This window comes from Pelmatolapia mariae, linkage group LG16_19 (assembly GCF_036321145.2).
Source record: "Pelmatolapia mariae isolate MD_Pm_ZW linkage group LG16_19, Pm_UMD_F_2, whole genome shotgun sequence".
NCBI classification, from domain to species: domain Eukaryota; kingdom Metazoa; phylum Chordata; class Actinopteri; order Cichliformes; family Cichlidae; genus Pelmatolapia; species Pelmatolapia mariae.
The window spans coordinates 60965375-60987117 of NC_086241.1; the positions used below are offsets into that span (position 1 = coordinate 60965375).

Genomic DNA, 21743 nt, shown 5'->3' on the forward strand with positions numbered 1-21743 from the left:
CCTCACCCCCTTCCCCGAGTTGAATGACACTGCACATCTGGAGCAGGAAACGTACGCTGCCCGCGCTGTAGTAGCCACATGTGGTTCAGATGCCTAAAATCTGGCGTTAAAATAATTTAAAAAACAAAATTAAAAAAAAAAACGGTAAAAATGACAAGATGCACACAAACATGGGGTCAGCAGTGGTACCTTTATTTGATGTTAAAATTCCAATTAATTCACGGGTACTAAACTTGAGTAAAGCTCATCAAAGTCCGAGGCAACCCGACTCTTTTTAGACGCCCAAGTGTTTCAGATTTTACATCTACAAAAATTCTTTTCAAGGATTTACAGTTTGTACATTTAATCATTACACCTGGAGAAGCCCTGTAACATTCCTTCTGCAGCAGCTGATTGATGTCTATACAAAAATGTAGAGCAGCTTCTGCTACTGTGGTCCTTCTAAATGTGCAATTTTGTAAATATATATATTTTTTATATTATTTTTTTACAATCCTGATTATACAACTACGAAATTAAGAAAAGACACAGGCACTTTTTACTTCCACAACATCCTCAGTGCCTATAAATAGAAAACAAAATAACACCACCCATTTTTACACATATATATAACTATATAATAGTACTGTACTTAAACATAAGAGCAGTCTCAAGCTTCCGATCAACCACAGTCAGCAGTTATAGCCATAATTACAACGCTTATTGCATATCACAGTCTAGCCGTCTGGAAAAGACAAGATTTCTGCAGAAATGTCTTTATGGTTTTAACAGATGTACTGAACCACATAAATCTCTATGCAGGCTGCCGCTGCCAGAGTGTTTCAGGCGAGTCCTGGATAAGAAACAGCTCACTGCATTGTTGAAAAGAAAAATAAAAGTATTCAACAAATAAAAAGTTGTCCTGTGAAGGACGTGTTTCCTCTTGCTAACAGAGGTGATGACTAGATTCAGCCCACTTGTATTGTACTGCGCAGACGGAGCTGAAAAAGGTCACTTGTGTTCAGATGTGGTGCGACAAATAAAAATCATAATGTAACTCAGATGACCAGATCTTTGAAAACTCTCACTCTGAATGACTCAAAACTTTAAAATGCTCCGATCTTGCATTGTTTTTGAAGGTAGAGTCTCATCATTGATCACCTATCAATAATTCTAAGTGGGAAACACTTTCACTGGTGTGTAAAGGGAGAGTCTGTTGCATAGAACAGTAATTGCAAGTGAAATAGAATCTTAAAAAAAACTAATAACTTTCGTTTTAATCATCTCCCCGAAATGGTGACATTAAGCCTTTGTGAACGCTCTGCTCATTTATTTTTGCAGAAAGTAAAGAAAGCAGCAAAAAGAAGCAGATCTGCTCCAAAATCTCAGTCTTTGTAGTGTAAAACTTGTGTTGGCTAAATTAAGACATCTGTGTTGCACTCCTCACAGGGCCGATCACTGCTTTAACAAGTCTTTGAGCACGGCTCCACCGCTGGCCTCAGCTGAGACCGGCACAGGAGTGAAGGTGGGCAGGGTGTCAGAGATGGGCTTCATCAGCAGGTGGCCTCCTGGGCCCCCAGAGCCGGAACCAGCCAGCAGAGGCACCGCTGCAGAGCGAGGGGCCAGGAACGGATTGGAATCACCGGCTCGCTTCAGGGAAACTGGAGCCCCTGAGAAGAAAGAGGCTTAAATTTAAATAAAGCTGGATGTGTGAAAGGAGATAAGAAGCAAGTGTTTTTCTTTTAAGTGGGCCATTTACCTGCGGCCATGCTGGAAGTGCCGCTGCTGGTTCTTCCCGCGGGTGGGGCGCTCAGAGGCTTGATGTCATGAACTGGAAGCTTTGGTGCAGGCAGAGAAGGAGTCGACTCCATCTCCAGGAATTTCACAAACATCTCTGAGAAAGACTGCAACAACAAGAAACATGACAGTGAGTGAATGAGATATTTTAACTGAGCCAAATGGGGAAATTCTTCCTGAAAACCAAAGTAAAGAGCTAGCATCACAGTAGCATCCTGGTAAAAAATAAGATGAAATTTTCAAAAAACATATTCTCTTATTCTTTAAATGTGGATTCTTCACAAGCACTAATATTAAGAACGCATTTATTTTGCTAAAAAAGCAGCTTTGTGTTGTAAAGGGTTTTATTTATAATTGTTGCTATCATCTCAGCCTTTTGCACATTTCCATTGCACTGTTGTGTTTGCACTGTCTTGTGTCTATATCAGTCTGTTGTTGCACTCTCTTTGTTTTTTTGCAATTTTTGCACATTGCACTTTATGTAGTCCTGTGTTGATTGTCTGTTATATGTCATATGTGGCACCATGGTCATGGAGGAACGTTGTCTCGTTTCACTGTGTACTCTACCACTGCACGTTCTATACATTTTGAGGACATTTTAGAAGTTAAGACCTTGGATCGAGTCTGCGGACTGTTTTCTGTTTAAAATAACAACTAAAAAGTCATGTAAAAAAATAATAATAATAATAGTAGTAGGACTGGGGGTTTGTGGGTTCATGTGTGGTCTTCTGTCAGAATCATGACTTTTAGTTATTTATTGATTTTGTTTGAGACTAATTGTAATTGTGGCTATTAAGTACAGAACGCTTGTCAGTATTTCTCTTTAATGAATCCAGTGTCAGTGCTACACTGCATGGTGATGAAAGACAGTTTAAGGAGCTGTTGGGCTGGGTTCTATTCTTCAGGACAAAATATATACAGTGAGAACTGTGAATCATGTCTTACAGAGTTGAGCCCTTGGCCACTGGTGGGTCTCTGTGGAGTGTTTGGGACACTTTGTGCTCCTCTGCCTCCCAACCAGTTCGATACCCATCCAGTAACACCGTGGCCCCTGTCCTCCTCCAGCATCTGCAGGTAGGAGAAGTGCAGATAAATATTTGGGATATTTAGAACAAATACACCGATTTGCTATGATCAAATACACAAAATAGACTTAATTCTTATTTAAACAAGCACAAGGATGAACAGTGCTGGCAAAGAAAAGGTGACACTGATGATTCAGGCTACTTTTGGGGATTTTCTTTTGTCCCAAAGTTTTTTTTTTCCTTTCAGCGCTTGCCAAAACTTTCTGGAAAGTTATCCCCTGTCACTCACTCCAGGTCCACACTTTGTAAAAGAAGCTTTACTCACTGTCACACAGTCCTACCTAATCAGAATCATCAGTTCTCTGGCAGGATTTAACTGGACAGAACCCATATAGACTGTATGGATGACAGCATAAGGCTTAAAAAGGGGACAAGAAAGGGGGTTAGTTTCTCTACAGAGACAGATTCTGAAAACTTGCCTGGTTTTGTGGGACACTTGGCTCCCATAAACACGAGTTGAGTGGAAAATTTAAATAGCATTAACAGGAAATGAAGAAGAGATGAGAAAAAAAGTAGAATGATTTCCAACACAATAAAATGGCTTTTCTGAAGAGTTGTAATCGCATTGCCCCTCACTCTGTATCTGTTTTCTTTTAGGAGGGTTGGGTAATATACTTGGAGTACTCTGGTGGGAGCCCTGTGGGAATCGCGCCAGAGTACTTCAAGATCTGGACAAGAAAATGCTTTTTTTTTTTTTTTTTTTTTTTTTTTTCCAGGGCTGAGCTCCGAGAGGATTTTCAGGGACTGCTGGAGTCAAAAGAGACTGTTGGACAACTTTGTAGTTGACTGAACGATATCTGAAGGACATCATTACTCAATTCATCCTGTCAAACTTTTCAAAAAGGCCTGTTGACAGAGTGTCAGTGTGACCTGTGACGGCGAACGCAAACAATGGAATCAGCCACTGAACTAAACAAACGCTAAACTAACACTGATCAGCCTGACATAAATGTAACATTTTGTGAAGCTGACATAAGTAAATGTTTTTGCCAAAAGTGTGCCAACGCAGCGTTAACGGTGGAACATTTAAAAATACTACACGGGTGCAATTTTGCTGCAATTAATATTTGACTCATTTTAAACTCAACTTGCTGGAGTTTCTTCTACAGAAAAAGGTGTCGCTGGAGAATGCTGTATTTTTAAAATACTGATGGAAGACGGAGTACAGAAGGCTTCTTTTTTTTTTCCCCCTACGGCTTCTGCAGAAATTCTCCTTTTATTTTTCCTACTGCTACATTCGTCTCCCTCTGTAAGTGCTGTCTGGGAGTCCCATCATCCCACGTGGAAGGAGATGCTCACAAACTCAAGCCTGCAGGACTTTGCATATGTAACTTTCCTGTTATCATTATTGCATCAATTGTGACAAGATCCCCGACAGCACTGCCTGAAACGCAGCCCCAAACCATGACAGAGCCTCCACTGTGTTTTACAGATGGCTGCGGACACTCACTGTTGTTCCGCTCTTCTGACCTTCTCTGTACTTATTGTTGATGACTGAGCCAGAAAATTCAAATTTCATCACTCCATAAGACCTGTTGTTACTGATTTTCAGTCCAATTCTTGTGTAATTTGGCAAACCTCATCCTTTTCTCCCCCTTTCCCTTCCTTAAAAAATGAATTCTTGACATTCACATTTCCACTGAGACTGCGGTGGCGGGTGTGGTTTTGGCTCGGCTGCAGGAGGAGATGTGGAGAGGAAGGTTCAGAGGTTCAGTGTTAAGGAAAAGCTGAGTGGCACAGCTGTCGCTGATCTTTTAATCAACCTAATCTATTTATGCAGTAGCATGTTAGGCATGGACACTCATGGAAGTACAGACAGCAGCTAGCTGATGATTCTTATGAATGCACATAAGAGTGAAACACACCACGCTGGAGTGTAAAGTGTAAATATAATAATAGTGAAAAGATGAGTCCATGTGTGAGTGTTTGGGAACCCACAGTAGACAAGAGGCCAATCTGATGAGGCTTCAGTGAACAGTAGATGGATCAACAAAAGGGCCAAATGCATCTCTCATGTCATGTGTCAGGCCTTTGCTCGATTTCTTTTCCCATTTCTTAAAGACATGACTTTCAAAAACTGCTAGTAACAAAATGTGTAAAGACACTGTGTTTTGTTGAAGTGCCTGTAATGTGTAGACAAAACTAGTTCATCCCTTGAATTAGGTGCCTTATAATGCTATAATGGTTCATAGGTCAGTGTGAAGTGGCTAAACAAACAAATACACACAAAAACATTCCTCTGAAAATGTTCAGATACAAGGACTGAAAATGATTGAAGAAAAAAAAAAAAGGCAGCTGATGTCCAAAGAAAAACTTTGAAAGGCCTTCAGATTGCTGGAGAATTATTGCCCAAGAGCATTTTAAAATAATTACAACAAACTGACTCCTTGGAAGGAAAATATGAAATGATGAAGGGTGGGTCAAGAATTTTGCACGTATAAATCTTTAAACACTTAATTAATTTGGCAAATAACCAACATTCAAGACCTTTTAGTGATTACTGCAGGAAGCATAAAGATGTTAAAAAGTGAGTTTTATTTTTAATTAAACAGACTTTCATTTTTTTGTTTTCTACTAATTCAACAGAGTTTTAAGAGAAGCAAACCAGCTGCTACCGGACAGACGCTGTCGCATTGGTGTCACTTCTTTACCAACAATGCTTACTAACCTTTTCGGTAATTGGACTTTTTACCCCCCAAAAAACAAAGAAACAAAATGATTATTGTCAGTCCAGAAATCTCTCACCTTTTCAACATCTTCTCGGTTTAGACCCAAGACACTTCCCATGAGCTTCAGCACATCGGCACGCTTGGTTTTGGGCGTGTGGAAGTATCCTAAGAACAAGTTACGCATCAGGACCCTGCAGAAAGAACAACATGGGCAACAATGCTGACTGATGATGTAATTCAAGGTTTTAAAAAAACAACAAAAAAAACCCCAAAGATGTTGCTATGATCCATTTTTATGCAGCTGCATGAACAATACCTAAATTCAAAATGCATCAATCTTCATCAAAGCTTATTTATAGCACTAAACACTATACTGGCTAGAAGGGTACATTTCTTTTCCATAATTGCTGCAATCCTTTAAAGACCACGTATCTCTAAAATAATCCAGTTTCCGTGAACTTAGTACAATTTGGAAGGATTTATGTTGCTAAAGATGGAAAGTATTTTTTTCAAGCTAGAAAAAAAAAAAAAGAATTCAATCACTTCAGTTTAACAGAAAAGGTTTAGTTTGATTCACCTGGTTTTCCCTAAATGGGAACAAACTGCTTCAATCATAAGCTTGATCCTCTCAATTTCACAGTTAAAAAAAAAGAGAACTTGAAAGTGGGAAATCTACCTTAGGATTTTAGAATAATCCATTGATAAACAATGGAAAAATGTAATCATAATCTAAATAAACTGGAACTAATATTTAACAGAAATGTACTTGAAACTTACTTGTCTATTTTACCCTCTGTGCTGTTCAAAAGGTTCATGAGTTTCCTCTGTGCCTCTTCCAGCATCTCCTGCCTCACATCCACTGCAACATGGACACAAACAGAGTGACAACTTTAACAGTAATGTTCAGACCTCTGGTGCCCATGGGCCACTTTGTGCCTCTTGTGTTTCAACATCTGCAGTGAAACCACAGTGATACAAGTTACAGACTCCTCTAATCCTTCTTCCTGGGGCTCAAGAGTTGGGAGTTCGCCTTGTAATCGGAAGGTTGCCGGTTCGAGCCCCGGTTTGGACAGTCTCGGTCGTTGTGTCCTTGGGCAAGACGCTTCACCCGTTGCCTACTGGTGGTGGTCAGAGGGCCCGGTGGCGCCAGTGTCCGGCAGCCTCGCCTCTGTCAGTGCGCCCCAGGGTGGCTGTGGCTACAACGTAACTTGCCATCACCAGTGTGTGAATGGGTGGATGACTGAAAGTGTAAAGCGCTTTGGGGTCCTTAGGGACTAGTAAAGCGCTATACAAATACAGGCTATTTACCATTTCTTGATTAAAAATATAACAACGACTGCACAAATACAACATTTTTCTCTCCCGTTTATCAACAGATGTAACGACAAATGGCAAATGACAGGCAATAAATTGTACTATTTTGTAGGAAATTAGGATAACACAACAACAACAAAAAATAAAAATGTGTATGTTTTCTGGCTAAGGTGGAAAATACAGTGCAAAAAAAATGTTTGGTCTTAAATGAGTCAGAAAAACTTTCAACAAGCTGTTAGTGTTGCAAAAAGATCTGGATTTACAAAGATTTCAGGCTATTTACTTTTCTGAATCTCAGATATGTTAATCTGTGGTTCAAATGACAGGCACAAACCAGAGCAATGCTGCACAGACATACCAAAGCTAGACTGTTCAGTGCGTTCTCAAAGTTAATCAACTATTTTTAGACACAATGTAAATTTTCATATAGGTGACTGATTTGTAAAGAAAATATAGCGCCTCGTATCAGGTCTGGACAAAGTCTGAACAGCCAGACAGCAGTAAGGAAAAAAAAACAGTCTGAGAATTTGCTGTGATGTAATGTTCATATCTGATAGGAATGAAATCTGCTGCAGAGTGTGAAACAAATAATAGCTTCCCACTTCAGAGAATTACAGTTTCACTCATTTGGTCCTTTTCTTGGCCAATGCAAGGGAGGTAAGTGTTTCTTCAAAGGCTGGCAGGCAGATGCCTTCCACACGAGCTTTAGAAAGTGCTGTGATCTTTAAACCGAGCCAACCAGCCTTAAAGACAGCCGTTTTATTGCAACCTCACAAGGATTCGTTTTTCAGTAAAACTGGAAAGCTGAGCTTTATACAGTCTGATAAAGACACCATTAACACAACATTTATAGTTGAGGTTTAAAAAAAATAAAAAATAAACATGTCTTTATTTTTTACATTTAAGTCAGTAGGTGAAAGTGCTTGGCTGAAGCTCACCTTGTTTTTTCAGCTCCTCAATTTGTTCCTCCTTCAGATCGAGCTGATCCGTGAGACGAGAAGCTGAATCTAGAGCAGCGTTGGCTTCATCCAGGTTCATCTGACAGATAAAGTTACAGCGTTACATAACGTTTGTCTTGCTGATTTTTATTAAAGTGTGACATCCACCGTCTTCAAAAGATTATATGAAATTCTGATATCTAGCAACTTAAAAAAAGAAAAAAAAAATAGTACTACTGATGCTAATCACAGATATGATTCTCTGATAGGTGATTGGTTGCTGGTTTACCTGGAGAGCAGAAGCTTGGTCCTCCAGTTTCAGAGCTTTTCTTTTCCACTCCTCTTTCTCCTTCTTGTGCTTCTCAAGTTCTGCTGAGTACATGGCTTTCTCTTCTGTCGGAGAAATGCCGATAAAAGTATTACTAATAGTAATCAAAAAAGGCATTGCCGGGTACACCAACTGTAAAGTGCTATGAGGAAAACACAGTTTTAAATATTCCAGGATAACAGACACACTTATCCTGCTCGAGTCTGGTCTAAACAGCAAAGATCTCTTTGAAGCCCTCAAACTTGCCTTGTTGGAATTGCTCTAGCACCATCTGCAGGTTGGAGAGTGACACTGCATACTGGTTGACTTGTTCCTGAGAGGTTCTGAGTTGGGCCAGCGCATCGTCTCTCTGCTTCACCACCCCAATTAACTGCTCCTGCAGAGACTCTACCTGCATGCTGGCCTGTTGGCTGGAAGAGAGAGGACGGGTAAGTAGAAACACAAAAAGAATGACACTAAAATAATTTTAAAACATTTTCATGCAAAATTATTTTAAGGTAAACAGCAATGTTGGATCCAAGTGAAAGTAACAGTTTTATAATCAGTAAATAATTAGCTGTCAACTAGTGGGTCAAACAACATTTTAGTTTGACAAAAAATATTTGATCCTACCAGGTTTAAACATGTTATGTAAAAAGGTCAAGGGTGAGGAAAGCCTACTGTAGATGTGTTATTTCTATGCATTTCCACTTCCTTGTCAATGAGAACAAAGTGCAATATACATAAAGAAAATACCTGCACTAATTACAGTAAATAACGAAGAGTTCCTGGTGATTTTATCAGTCTTTAATCAAACCTTTTAAAACACACATTAGTTTTATGCTAACCTGGCACTCTCCACAGCACTTGAGGATGTCGCCAGTCTCTCATCCAGCAGAGCCACCTTCCTGCGCAGCTCTGTCTCTCTGTCCTCTGCAGCGAGGGCTTCTCTCGTGTATGAATCTTCAATCTCCAACAGGTGATTACGCAACCGTTCAAGCTCCAAGTTTAGGCGGTGCTCTTTGTCTCTCACATGTTGGAGCTGTAAACAATCAAACAAACAAAAAGATAGCTTCACCAGAGTGCCATTTAATTTGAAGCAGCCATATGTTATTATCAACAGACTAAGTATTTACTTGACTATACAGTTATAGGGTATATATACAATGGTTGAGCAACATGATGAAGCAGAGATTCTATACTGCAATAGTCTGAGTATTTAATGAATGAAAACAACAAAGCATGTATAATGATGCCCGATAATTAAACTTGGTAATGTGGAGGGTTCCATATGAAGTTACAATACCACCACAAGTAAAATTAAGGGCAATGGGTGAATATCGTTCTCTTACCTCAGACTGTAATGCCGTAGTCTCCATTTGCTTCTGCTTGAGTGCCATCATCACCTGATCCCTCTCCTGCTGAAATGCCACAGCTTTGTCCTGCATGGACTTCACTTCATTCAGGAGCTGATTCAGCTCACCAGATTTACCCTACAAAGAGAGCAATAAACAGTAAATCATAAACAAATTTTGAAAGAATAAATGACAGTTTCCTGTCTAAAATGACGCTGATGGATAAATTTCATTATAAAAATGCATCAGTATAAATTCAACTACAAAAAAAAAAAAAAAAAAAGTTACTGACCTGCTCTTTGTCTTTGAGCAGTTTCTCCACAGTGGCAGCCTTCTCGCTCATCGCGCTCAGTTCAAACTCCTTCTCTCGCAGCAGGAGGGAAACCTGCATGTTAGTTTCCTGCAGAGCTCTAAACTCTGACTCTTTCTCTCGAGAGCGTGCAGCAACCAGCTCGTTCTCCTCCTTTAGCTTCTTCACGTCCATCTCAAGAATGAGCGCACGCTCTTTGAGGTTGGTCACCGCCTGCTTCAGAACCTCGTTGTCATTCTCACGGTTACGCAGTGCTTCACTTACTTGAGTTAGTTGGTCTCCTTTGCTTTTGATGAGCAAGTCTTTCTCCCTCACAGACCTCTGCAAGGCCTCCAGTCTCTCTCTGACCTGTCGAGCCTCCTCTGCCTGACTTCGCTGCTCGCTTTCTGAGGCAGACGCGGAGTTGGAGAGTCTGTGGTTGTTTTCTTGAAGAGTCCTGATCGTGTTTTCTTTCTCAGTCAACTGTGCTTTTAGTTGAACAACTTCTTGCTGTATCTTCTCATCTTTTACAGCAGAATCTGGCTGATGGCTTGGAGCATCAGTACTGAGAGAAGAGCCACTACACTGAGTGGCTGTGACTTCAGGTGTCTGTGTGACGCTGTCCAGTTTACCTAACAGGACATCCTTTGTGCTGCTGAGCTGGGTAATGGTTTGTTGAACCTGTGCGAGTTCCAGACTCAGACTTCCCAATCTCCTTTCCTTCTGCTCGTAATTCTGGACCAGTCGAGCGTAGTCCACTGAGAGCTTTGAGCTACAGTCACTGTCGGCAGAAACCTGACTCTGCAGTTTGATCAGCTCCTCGTGCAGCTGAGCCGACTCGTGCTGCATGTTCTTGACTGTTGTGATGACCTGCTGCTTCCACTCCTCCATCTTCTTCACCTGCTGCTTCAGTGTGTCCCGCTCCTGCAGTAGCTCCTCAAACTGGTTGCTGCTGACCCCTCCAGAGCCAGCACCGGGCTCTCCTCCTGAGGACTGCAGGACGGTCACCAGCGTTTGGCACTTCTGGGTCAAGGCATCGATCTCTATGTCCTTCTCCCTAATAATTCGAGACAGATTCTGGATGGTCTCCTTGAACATCTCCTGGCTTCCCGAGGGGTCGCTCATGTTAGAGAGGCGCTGATTTTCCTGCTGAAGCTTCAACAGGGCTGCTTCCTTTCCTGCCATGATATCCATGAGGCGGTGATAGTCGGACCGAAGCTGGCTGTTCTCTCTGGTCTTCTCGTTAAGCACGGCAATCACTTGCTCTCTCTCCACAGCGTATGCCTGTAGCTGCTGCTGTAAGAACATGACATCCTGGCTGTGTCCGCCTCCCATGGAAACTCTGGCATGAAGTGCCTGAATTTCCAGGTCCTTCTGCATGATCATCTGTGAGAGTTTTCCCACTTCATCACGAGAAACCACCAGCTGATCCAGCTGCCTGGTCAGTGAGAGGTTCTTCTCATTAAGCTGGGTGATCTCAGTCTCTTTCTCCTTGATGCCCCTCACCAGTCTTTCTATATCTACCTTAGACAGGTCGTGTTTCTCATTGCCATTCTCCTGATTTAGGGTCTGAGTCTTTTCCTCCTGCAAGATGACCTCTCCCTGCACAGACGGAGAGTTGGCTCTGCTCTGACTCTCACTAAGCTGCTCTACAGTTTGCTGGAGGCGGGTTATCTCTTCGTCTCTGGCCTGGATGAGTCTGTCATAGTTTAGTGTTGTCTGCTGATGGTGAGCACGAGCCTGTTCAATCTCGCTCTGCTGAGCCTGCAGAGACTGCTGAGAGAGAAGTAGAGAAGCTTGCTGTTCCTCAGTGGTTCTCCTCAGAGTCTGGACCTCCTCTTCCAGGGCATTACGGGAGGATTTGAGTTGGGTGATCTCCGTCTCCAGCTCTGTGATGATGTCCAGAGTCCTGGGCTCAGCCAGAGGTTGAGGTCTGCTCTGCTGATCCCTGAGGCGGTCAATCTCCTCTTTCAGATGGCTGTTCTCCTCCTTCATACCTCCCAGCTGCTTATCCTTTTCATCTAGCGACTGTTTGAGCGTTTCAACTTCCTTGGTGAAAACTGAAACCTTATTATCCAGCTCTGTCTGTAAATCTGCAGCATTTTGTTTTAAAGTGTCCATAAAGACATCTTTCTCTTGCAGCAAATCCGTCAGCTGCTGCTGCCCTGCAACTGTGATCGATAGCATCTCATTGGTGTCTCTGTGGTCAGCTGCCACCTGCACCATATCTCTTTTCAGCTGAGCAATCTCCATGTCTTTCTCCTGGTTTAGTTTGATGGCACGTTCATGCTCAGTCTGCAAAGCAGAAGCGTCCATAGATCGAGCTCGAGTTAACTCCTCGATGGTCTGCTGGTACTGTTTTACCTGTTCTTTTAGTTTGTTCTCAGCCTGCGTCAATTCACCTTCGAGCTGGTATTTCTCCAGTTTTAAAGCTTCAATACGAGTATCCTTCTCCCTCACAACCCTGTTCAGAACACCCTGGCTTTCCTTCAGCTGCTTGGTTAGTTCTTCCACTTTACCCAAGGTCTGCTCATTGTCCGCCTTGAACCTCCTGTTCTCCACCGTCAACTCATAGTCTTCAGACATCACCTTCTCGTGGGAGCGCCTCATCTCATCCAATTCTCTCCTGAGGTCTGACAACTCTCTCTCCTTCTCTGCTAGCGCCTCATTAGCACCCTGTGCCTCACTTGCTCTCTCCCGTCCTTCATAAAGTTTTGCTTTAGCAGCAGATAACAGCTCCTCTTTCTCCTGCAGGGTCTTCTTTAGCTCGGTGACCTCTCTGCGTGCATCCCGGCTCTGCTCCTGTGAGTGTCCCAGTTTGTCTTTTAGCTCTCTCACAGTCCGTTCCAACTGCTGTTTTCCCATATGCAGTTCGTTAAGGGTAAAAGCACTCTGGCTCATTTTCTCCTTTTGAGTCTCCAGCTCTTGCTCAAGTGCCCTTTTCTGGTCATTGGATATGTTGAGCTCTGCAGTCATTCTTTTCAGCTCTGTCTCAGCCTCTTTCAGCTGTCCAGAGAGCTGCTCTTTCACTGAGATCATATGCTAAAGTAGAAAAACAAAAGTGTTAATATTGTCTCTACTTTTGGTCTTTGTTGTGTCAAGTTGGACTATATTTTTGGGGGTTTTTTTTCGTTTTTTTTTTTTTTCAAAACAAGATGTTTTTTCAGGGTAAACTATACAGACTTCATATAACTGCTGAGGAAAAGGCTGAGTTGTTTATTGTGCGTTTTTCTAATCAAGAAAAAAATTTTATAAGTCCAAAATGAGTCATGAAATGACAATCTGAGATGCTAAAATGTGACACTTGATATCAGACATCTCTAAATAAGTTGCTGAAATACAAATAAACAAAGAGATAAAGCACCAAAGTCATGCAGACCTGAGTAGCTTCCTGGTTTTGTCGGTCTAGTTCCTCCAGTTCAGACATCAGCGTGTCCCGCTCCTCCTCAGTAGCTCTCAGGGTCTTTTCTCTCCTCCCCAGTTCTGCCTTCAAATCATCCAATGACTCCAAATCAGACTCAGCTTCATTTCTGCTGACTAGTTGTTCTTCTGCCACTTTAAGTCTTTCTTGCAGATTAAGCTGTGGACAGAAAATCAGAAACTCACTTACAGAGACTGAGTACCTTCCGCAACCCATTATTGGCAGGAACCAACCAACAAAACCACCTTTTGTTTTTCTTTGGTGACACTGTGTTGTCTAACTGAGTACTGTTTTTCTTCTTACCACTAACTGACACCATTACACAGAAAAAAGTCAAATAACTCAAGCGACACGTTCACAGGTGACTAAAATAATATTTATGTACAATATAAACAAACCTTTTTTTGTTCTAAGTCTTCCTTTTCTTGTCTCAGTGCTCCAATAATGGTGTTCAGTTCTAAGATGTCTGCATGCTCGACTTCTTCCTTTGGTTCTGCCTAAAGTTAAAATAAGTCATTAAATTAATTGGAGAAGCCTATGAAGGTGACTCTGGCCATTAAAAGCAAAAACTGCACACCATTTAAATGTATCTGTTGTTCCCATTTAGGTCTTCGTCTTGTGCAACTCTTTTGAAGGCCGTTCTTTCTTTGGTGTCACATTTGACATGCACTAGATCTCCTCTTTCTTTTTCAAAGGAATGGTACACAACCTCCTTAAATGTGGCAAGCCTGATCCTGTTTGCACTCCTGACCTGATGTGTTGACTTTGTGCTTAGACAATGCAAGCTTTCCACTTGAGACTGCTGTTTGATCTGAGTCACAGCTGGAAACGCAAATCTTATCACCGGTGATGATCTTCAATAAGAAAGCTGAATCAATGTGACTGAAGTCCATCACAAAGTGTTCAGGATTGAAAGCACATGAAACAGTGCAGCACATCACTAGATGACAAGATTAAAAGAGAGGTAGCCAAACTTACACACAGATACAGTTTTTGCTTTTATAGCCAGAGTCACACAGTATATACAAACATGTGCACATTGCTGATCATCATGCTTACCTCATCCAGGTTTTTCAGTCTCTCTATTTCCTTTTCTGCAGCTGGAAAGTGGACAGGTAATATACAGATAAGCAATGGCTTAAAATGTGATGTCTATGACAATTTTCTGCATCTACATGTGATCAATATACAGTTCCTACAATAAAAATTAGATTTAGCAATAGCTGCAACATCAATAAAGAATGTTAATTAAGCAGATAACACATCCATATGAATAAGCCATAATTTAACACAATGAATACCTTCCAAGCTATTTCTTAACATTTGGATCTCATGGTCTAGCTGGGCTTTTTGCAAAGCCTTCCCCTCCTGCTCTTGTACTCGTGTCTGGAGCTCGGCCACGGAAGCCTGCAGCCGCGTGTAGTTCTGCAGGAGCCCGGTATTCTCTTGCTGAGCATCATCCTTCTCAAGCTGCAGTGAGGCTTGTATCTTCTGTGCCTCCTCCAACTTGGCAGATAGTTCGGCCAGCTGCTTCTCACGCTGCTCTGCTGCTTCTTGCAGGGACTGTATGGTTTGATGGAGTTCATGCAGCTTGGAGGTGTCTGACACAGAGGTGGGCTGACCACCACCTGGAGAAAATTATTAAGAGGACCAATTTAATTTGTGTGCGACACCAGAGTTGTGCGACTGAGATACAACTATTTTACAGCAGATGCATTTAAATATGTGCCTTGCTCTAACACACTGTAAGAATTTAGGTCATAGCAGATCATTGTTGCAATAAACTCTCAAAACTCTCTAATGGCCCAAGCTTCCGATAGTTATTCCAAAAATGAGCTGACCACTCTGAATCTGTTCCTCCAGCTCCTCTATCCTCTCCTCGTACTCTGCCAGCTCCTGCCTGTGCCGCCGGGTGACATCTGCCAGCTTCTGTCGCTGGGCATCCTGCAGAGCTGCAAGTTCATGCTGGTGTTCATCCACCTCACGACTCATCTCATCTCGAAGCTCCTGAAATGAAAATCCCACAGCAGCAAAGTTAGAAAAATGCAATATCATTTGTACAGACAACAATAACAGACCATAACATTTACCTTAATAGTCCTTTGAAGCTTGAGAATCTCATTGTGGTCGCCATTACCAGCTCCTGTTGCTGTTGATGCCTGTTACAAAAAACAAACAAACAAAAACAAAAAAAGTGTGCTCATGTGGTTTTTTAAAAAAATATTCAAAAGGTAAAACCATCTGTTCCATAATCATCTAATTCTTCTGTAGTCTTACCTGAGACATTCGTCGCCAGTGTGCTACCTCCGACTCCAGACGCATGACTTCTGTCGACAGCCTGTTGATCTCTTGCTGCGACCAGATCACGTCGCTGAGGTCCATTTCTTCGCCATGGAAGCCCTGGTGAGATCCTGGGTGACGTGACAGGAAAGAGGAAGCAGAAGAGGAGGTAGTGGACGATGATGTAGTGGTTACGGGCAGCATCGCAGGGCCAGCTGAAGCAGACTGGGCTGATTGCTGCAGCTTCTGGACTTCTTCTTGAAGCCCATTCTGCCGAGCTTTCAGGTGACTGATCTCCACCTGAAAGGACAAAAATTACAAGACTTTCCCTAAAAGACTTCCAAATGAAACTGGGTTTGTCTTATTCTAACAAAGCACAAATGCCAAGTTTGATTTAGGCTAGACATACATGTCTATTTAGAGCTGAAATTCCTTTCATAAGTAGCTTTCCATTGCAGATAAATTCCCAATGTTATTGCCACATCTGCAAACAAGGTTCACATATTGGTGCACACAAAACATTTTAATAAATCTAAAACTGAAATAATGTGTCTTAACCACTTTTCAATCTTTTCTCACTCAAAGCCAACACTGTTAAATTCATATGTACATACATCTTTCTGCTGCAGGAGGGTCCTGTATTCTGCAGACTGACGCTTGATTTGGATCTCCGCTGCCTCCAGCTTCTCCTCAAGCTCTGCATGAAGCTTTCGCAATCTCTCATACTGCAACAAAGACATATCAAGGAGTAAAGACTGAAATACAGAAACATTCAGGAAATTAGAATGTATTTACAACTTTTACAGGGATCACGATCAACTACAAGGCAGACATATTGGATCTCAGAGACACTAAAATACTGCATTTTCCCCAAACTAAACCAACAATATTAACCCATTTCTGTCCATTTAAAAATTTTCTGTGTTCTTTTTTCAGTCGCACTGAGCTCCAAGCTTATTTAATCCTTCCAGAGACTTAAATCTGTTTGTGACCATAAAAAGCACATCACAGAGTACATAGCCTTGTGCTTTTATATGGTTAAATACTGGCCACAAAACAGCTGGGAACAGCTGTAGCTTTGAGCAACTGTTACTCAAAAAGAAGATCTAATGTAGCACATTTGTCCAGGGCTATATTTAGCCACAGATTACAATGCATTTGGAAGAGTAGTTAAAGCAGCAGGATAGTGTGTGAGGGACTGAAAGTCAACTATAGCTTGATTCATGGTAAGAAAGAGGCATACAAACAATGTTTTTCACTAATGTGTTTTTAATAGTTTTGTGGGAGCTCAATGTCACAGAGGAATAAGCAATATGAAGCCTAGAGACAGTGCATGCTAGTAGGTCAAATTCACTGTTGGCTTATTTATCTTAATTGGCAGGAAGACAAAATACAGAATGCTGCTACTTTTATTCATTAAGGAAGGACCTATTGCCATCTTTAAAACATGGTTCGATAGTACTGATAAAGTTCAACTATGATTATGGAAGTTTGATGACTTGAGGTACGAGCAAAACAGACAAACCAAACAACAAACCCCCTGTTAATGATATTAGTTTCACATTTCCTGCTATGACAAGTGGCCAGAAAGGTTTATAGTATTGCAGAGTGAAAAGACTAACCTCAGATTTCTGAGCACCAAACGCAGACTCGACTTCAGCCAACTTGGAATTGGAAACCTGCAGTTCTGTGGCAGCATCTGTAGTTGCATGTGGGGAAAAAAAAACATTAAAAAAAAAAAAAGTAGCAGTTCCAAAATTATTCATGACTCAATGTAAAAATCATGCAGCACATGATTTAAATCTGTTGCATCATTTTAATGATACAATTACAATAAACACAGTAAAAACACCCTTGTGCATTTTTTTTTTTGTATTGAGAGGGGCTTTTCTGCTTTATCCACCGTGGTATATGTAGCACATTTAAGTGATTCTAACTGGAGCCTAACCTTGCTCACATGATAAACAAACATGCTTGGCTGAGCAGGCTGAACATTCCTCGCCATCTTGTCTGAGTTATGTGATCTAACAGCTGAAGGAATCTCAGCCAACACATAACATTCACACCAAGCCTCAGTTAAAGATCCAGCAATAAAAGTTTACTTAAAAGTCCCTCCCGCAGTGATAACAATTCACACTTCTTGTTTTTGTCTGGAGCTGTGAGTTGGATATCTGTGGCCAAAGTTCTCTTTCTGTCAGTGTTTTATCATTCATCACTGTTTGCTTTAGTAGGATGACACTTCAGGGTTTAAGTGGGTAAGGTTGATGGGGCTCTTCTAATCCAATCTCTACAATAACTGCATTTTAGTACTATGCCCAAAACTGGCGAATCAGCAATCAGTATTTTCATATTATGCAGTACTGTAAAAAAATAAATAAAATAAATCAGACTCTCTGCTCCCTTTTTCATATCTAGCGACTGATGAGTTCAAAACAACACTCTGACAGGAAAATTGTTAAACACTACAGTTTAAGCCTTGGTGTAAACAACAAAGCAATTTAGTGAAGTGATGATGAGTTCAAAAACTAGATATGGACACCCAAATATGAGCAATTCCGGAAATCAAACAACGCCTCTCTATCAGGGTTGACGATTCGCTGCTAAAACTCAGCTGACAATAAAAAAGAGGGACCATGTTTGCTTAAGTTTGCACCTAAATGAACTCAGAGATGGCGCTTTTACTTCGCAGATAGCCTCAGACGTGAATCGAGTTGCATATTTGGTAACATGCATTTGTAAAAAAATTAATAAATAAAAAAATTCCAGCTGATAAAATCAAAGGCTGATGGGGAATTAATGTGTTTCAACATACAAGAATGTGTCTACATGGAATATAAATAACCAGTGCTAAAGCTGAACAATCCAGTAGCGTAACAGGAAAATAACATAATGCATAAGAGGGAAAAATCCACTTTAGGATTCTAAAACAAAGTGCTAAATCTACTTTACAGTTAGTTTTTGAATACTGAAGATAGTCTGACCATGTTCTGATAGCAGATTACGCTGCACAATAGCCATCTACCTAATCAGGCAACAGTCAGTTTGAAACGAGACACCTTTTTAACTGCACCACACCAAAATCACTGGTACAGACTTTTGTGTTACAATAAGTAAACTCTGCTGTGTTTCTCTGATCCATGTGTCCATATTCAGCTGCTCTCACCTGGAATTTATCTGTCAGTCTACAACTGAATTATTATTTTTAAATTCAGATATTACTGACTTTAATGTACCATTGAGAAAATGTTGACTGTAATAAACACAAAAGGAAAATTTTATTTTTCAGGAACTAAGAGTTCTTTCAGTCAACACATGTCTGTCAGAGGCTCAAACTTAAATATAGTGCTGTGGTGGTGTGGAAATGCAAGTATGCAAGTATGCTCTAAAACCTACACTGTAAGTCACAGCGGCTGTTTCAGCCCTTCAACAATTTGGAAACTTTTGGAACTTTTAGTTCACTGCTAATGGATGTAAAACTCAAACACTGTTATCATACTAGCTGTCCCACTCATTCAGTGCCAAAAAGAGGAGCTCCTTTTAAGATCAAAAAAGTTGTTTAACTTTTATAGACTAATAGCACATAACTATAATTATATACAGCACAGCATGGACTGTTTTGGGGTTTTTTTTTGTTTTGTTTTGTTTGGGGTTTGTTTTTTGTTTTTTTACATCTAATGAGGACTCAGACAGTCACAGGTGTCTAATTAGATATTAGATATTTTACTGTAAATACACAAGAATACAGAAATGCTTGCAATTTATTTGAACTTCTAAAGACTTGTATGAGAGTCTTTTTAAATTTTAACTTTTGAATTGCATTGTATATTGTGCTTGATACTGAACTCAAAATTTTCAGAACTCTTAATAAACTTTCAGAACTTTTAATAAACCAATTTGTTTATATTTTATCCTGCATTTTGAATCAATCACCATTTTGAAAGGTATGCATCCCTGTTTATTTCACTGTCTATATTATGTGCTGCTGTAGAGCACTAATGTAATTATTTATTGGAAATGGCCTATATCTCATTTGAGATTAATTCCAAGCACCTAACAAAGTAAACTACATTTACACACTGATTTGACAATTTATAGCTGAAAATGACAGACTTTAACACAATAGCGCTACTGTAATCGTGATGTCAGTTAAGTTTAAATCTTTATACAAAGAAGATGATTCAACTTCAGGTTGGAGTTTGTGGTGGTGTTAGAGTGAGCTGTGCTGCAGTGCGACTCGTTTCTGATCCTGATATAAATGTTTGTATAAGCACGGTGCAGTACTATATTATTTTCTGAATTTCTTTCAACAAAAGTGAGTTGTGTCTGTTATCTGTTGTGTCATATCCAAAATGCTCAGTGAAAGTATAATTCAGAGCTGAGGGGCCACCAAAAAGTTCAGATTTTCTTTGTGATGAATATGTCTATTTTGGCAAGTATTATCTTGTGTGGGTCAGGCAAAACAATCAATTTATGCGTTTCTGCTCTTTCTGTCGCATCTGAAAATTAGGAAATGCACTGCAATATAACCAGTAACTTCAATATAACCATAAAGTTAAATAAATCCATCTTTTAACACAAAACTGAACACTGAAAATCCTCTTGAACCTAGGACTGATGTATCAGACAGCACAGGTTTTAATTGTATGTAATAATTTGGAACCAGGAGTTTCTGCCCGTTTATATCATGGCAGATGGCCCTGCTTCTCGATGCCAGTAAGTTAACTCTAAGTTAACGCCAATTTACAGAAAGATATAAATTTTAGATTAAAGCTATTCTGGTGTCTACTTCACTTTAATGGCTTCAAGACAAAACTTTTGAGGGATTACCTTTGGACGTTTATGAGCTTTAGTAACAGTTTATTAGAGTTAGGTTATAGGACATATACCAAAACTGAAAATCATGTCCCTACACGTGTAGAAAAAGCCTCACTCAGGTGTGCTCTAAAGGTGATGTGGACATCGCACGGATCAAACCAGGAACACAAACTTACCTCCTACTTCTTCTACACCCTCCAGCAGCATGTCTTTGGTAAAGTTCGATATCTGCCCGGTGAAAGATGACAGACTCCCGCTAACCTGGCCCAGAGACTGGCCGAGGCCGGAGCCGATTCCCCCCAACCACGATGACATCTTCGGAGGAGACAAAAACCAAACAAAAACAAAGCAGGGCCGAGGAGAACAGGGGAGCTAGCCTAGCTTAGACTCGAAAGATAATACAGCTAGCTCGCTCATCAAGCTCAGCTGGAGATTCTCAACCACGGGGGACCCGTAAATTCTAAAATCCAATTTCTTTCCTGCGTGACAAAGTCGCTTTCCAAACCGACAGAAGCTCATTTAGCAAGCACAGAACCCGGCTAATGACAGCTGGTCGTCCACACGAAGTAGTTCCTGAAGACCGGCGGACATAGTATCGAAGTCTGACAGCTAATACCTGAGATGATGACTTTATGTTGGAGTCTGTGTCGTCTGTGGTCAGCCTGAGAGAAATATTCAGCGTTTTTTTGGCAAGTCTAAACACCACAGCGACCCAAAAGTGCCACCTCGACTGCAGCCATTATCGACTCGACCGTGGCGAAGGGTGTCAAGTTTGACGTGGACACCGCACACGACAGCGGTGCATTGTGGGATACTGGAGGACCAACACACTGAAGGTGCGTTCAAGTCCCGAAGAACACCAAGCGTTGCAGTCTCATTTAAATAGTTTATTATAAATGGTATAAATTCCACAAAATACACTATACTACTACTCTATCTTCTTTTCATAAAATGTAAAATATTATTAAGATAGTTGATAAATTATTTTCAAATAAGCAATAAGTTACAGTTAGTTTATTATATCTTCTTATATCTTATATCTTCCACTCCATGCAAACATATATCGAAAAACAGTGTATAAGGGATAAGCAGAGCTTGAAACTCAGTGTTTGGTCTGATCACCTTTATTCTTCAAAACAGCCTGAAGTGTCTTAGGCAAGCTTTATTATAATTTCTTCAGACAGTCTTCAGTTCTCCAGACTTCTTGAAGGACAGTCAAAACCCTTTTTTGGATGTGGACAGCCTTTTGCTCCATTCTGTTTGGAGATGATCCCACACTGCTTCAATAATGTTGATGCCCAGGCTGTGGAAAAGCCAGTCTATGTCTGATAGGAAAACACACAGTGGAACCCTATCCAGGTATGCTCTTACACTGGCAGTCTGTTTGGGATCATTGTCATGCTGAAATATGAAGTCGCTGCTTATCAGATGCTTTCCAGATGGTGGCATGGTGGTTCAAAATGTGACTGTACTTTTCTGTATTCAAAATTCCAT

General features: G+C 40.8%; 1 protein-coding gene across 1 annotated transcript; it reads right to left on the reverse strand.

The window, feature by feature from the left end:
- Positions 1-171: 171 nt before the first annotated feature.
- Positions 172-21005, reverse strand: trip11 (thyroid hormone receptor interactor 11). Its single transcript, XM_063497378.1, has 21 exons — positions 20426-21005; positions 17057-17133; positions 16049-16159; positions 15432-15734; positions 15245-15313; positions 14996-15161; positions 14456-14782; positions 14214-14254; positions 13553-13651; positions 13113-13313; positions 9737-12775; positions 9442-9582; positions 8938-9131; positions 8357-8520; positions 8072-8175; positions 7783-7882; positions 6308-6389; positions 5607-5721; positions 2722-2844; positions 1739-1883; positions 172-1649 (listed from the first exon to the last, which is right to left on the reverse strand). Exons 1-21 carry the CDS (start codon positions 20562-20564, stop codon positions 1435-1437), a joined length of 5955 nt encoding a protein of 1984 aa, XP_063353448.1. The 5' UTR covers positions 20565-21005; the 3' UTR covers positions 172-1434.
- Between the last annotated feature and the right edge of the window lie 738 nt (positions 21006-21743).

Bases quoted from the DNA above. Each gene is read 5' to 3' on its own strand.
- trip11 (XM_063497378.1), bottom strand. From the start codon at position 20,564: ATGTCATCGTGGTTGGGGGGAATCGGCTCCGGCCTCGGCCAGTCTCTG. The intron at 15,735-16,048 runs GTATGTACATAT...TTGTCCTTTCAG, and splicing joins CCCTCCTGCAGCAGAAAGAT to GTGGAGATCAGTCACCTGAA. The intron at 8,521-8,937 runs GTTAGCATAAAA...TCTCTCTTCCAG, and splicing joins AGTGCTGTGGAGAGTGCCAG to CCAACAGGCCAGCATGCAGG.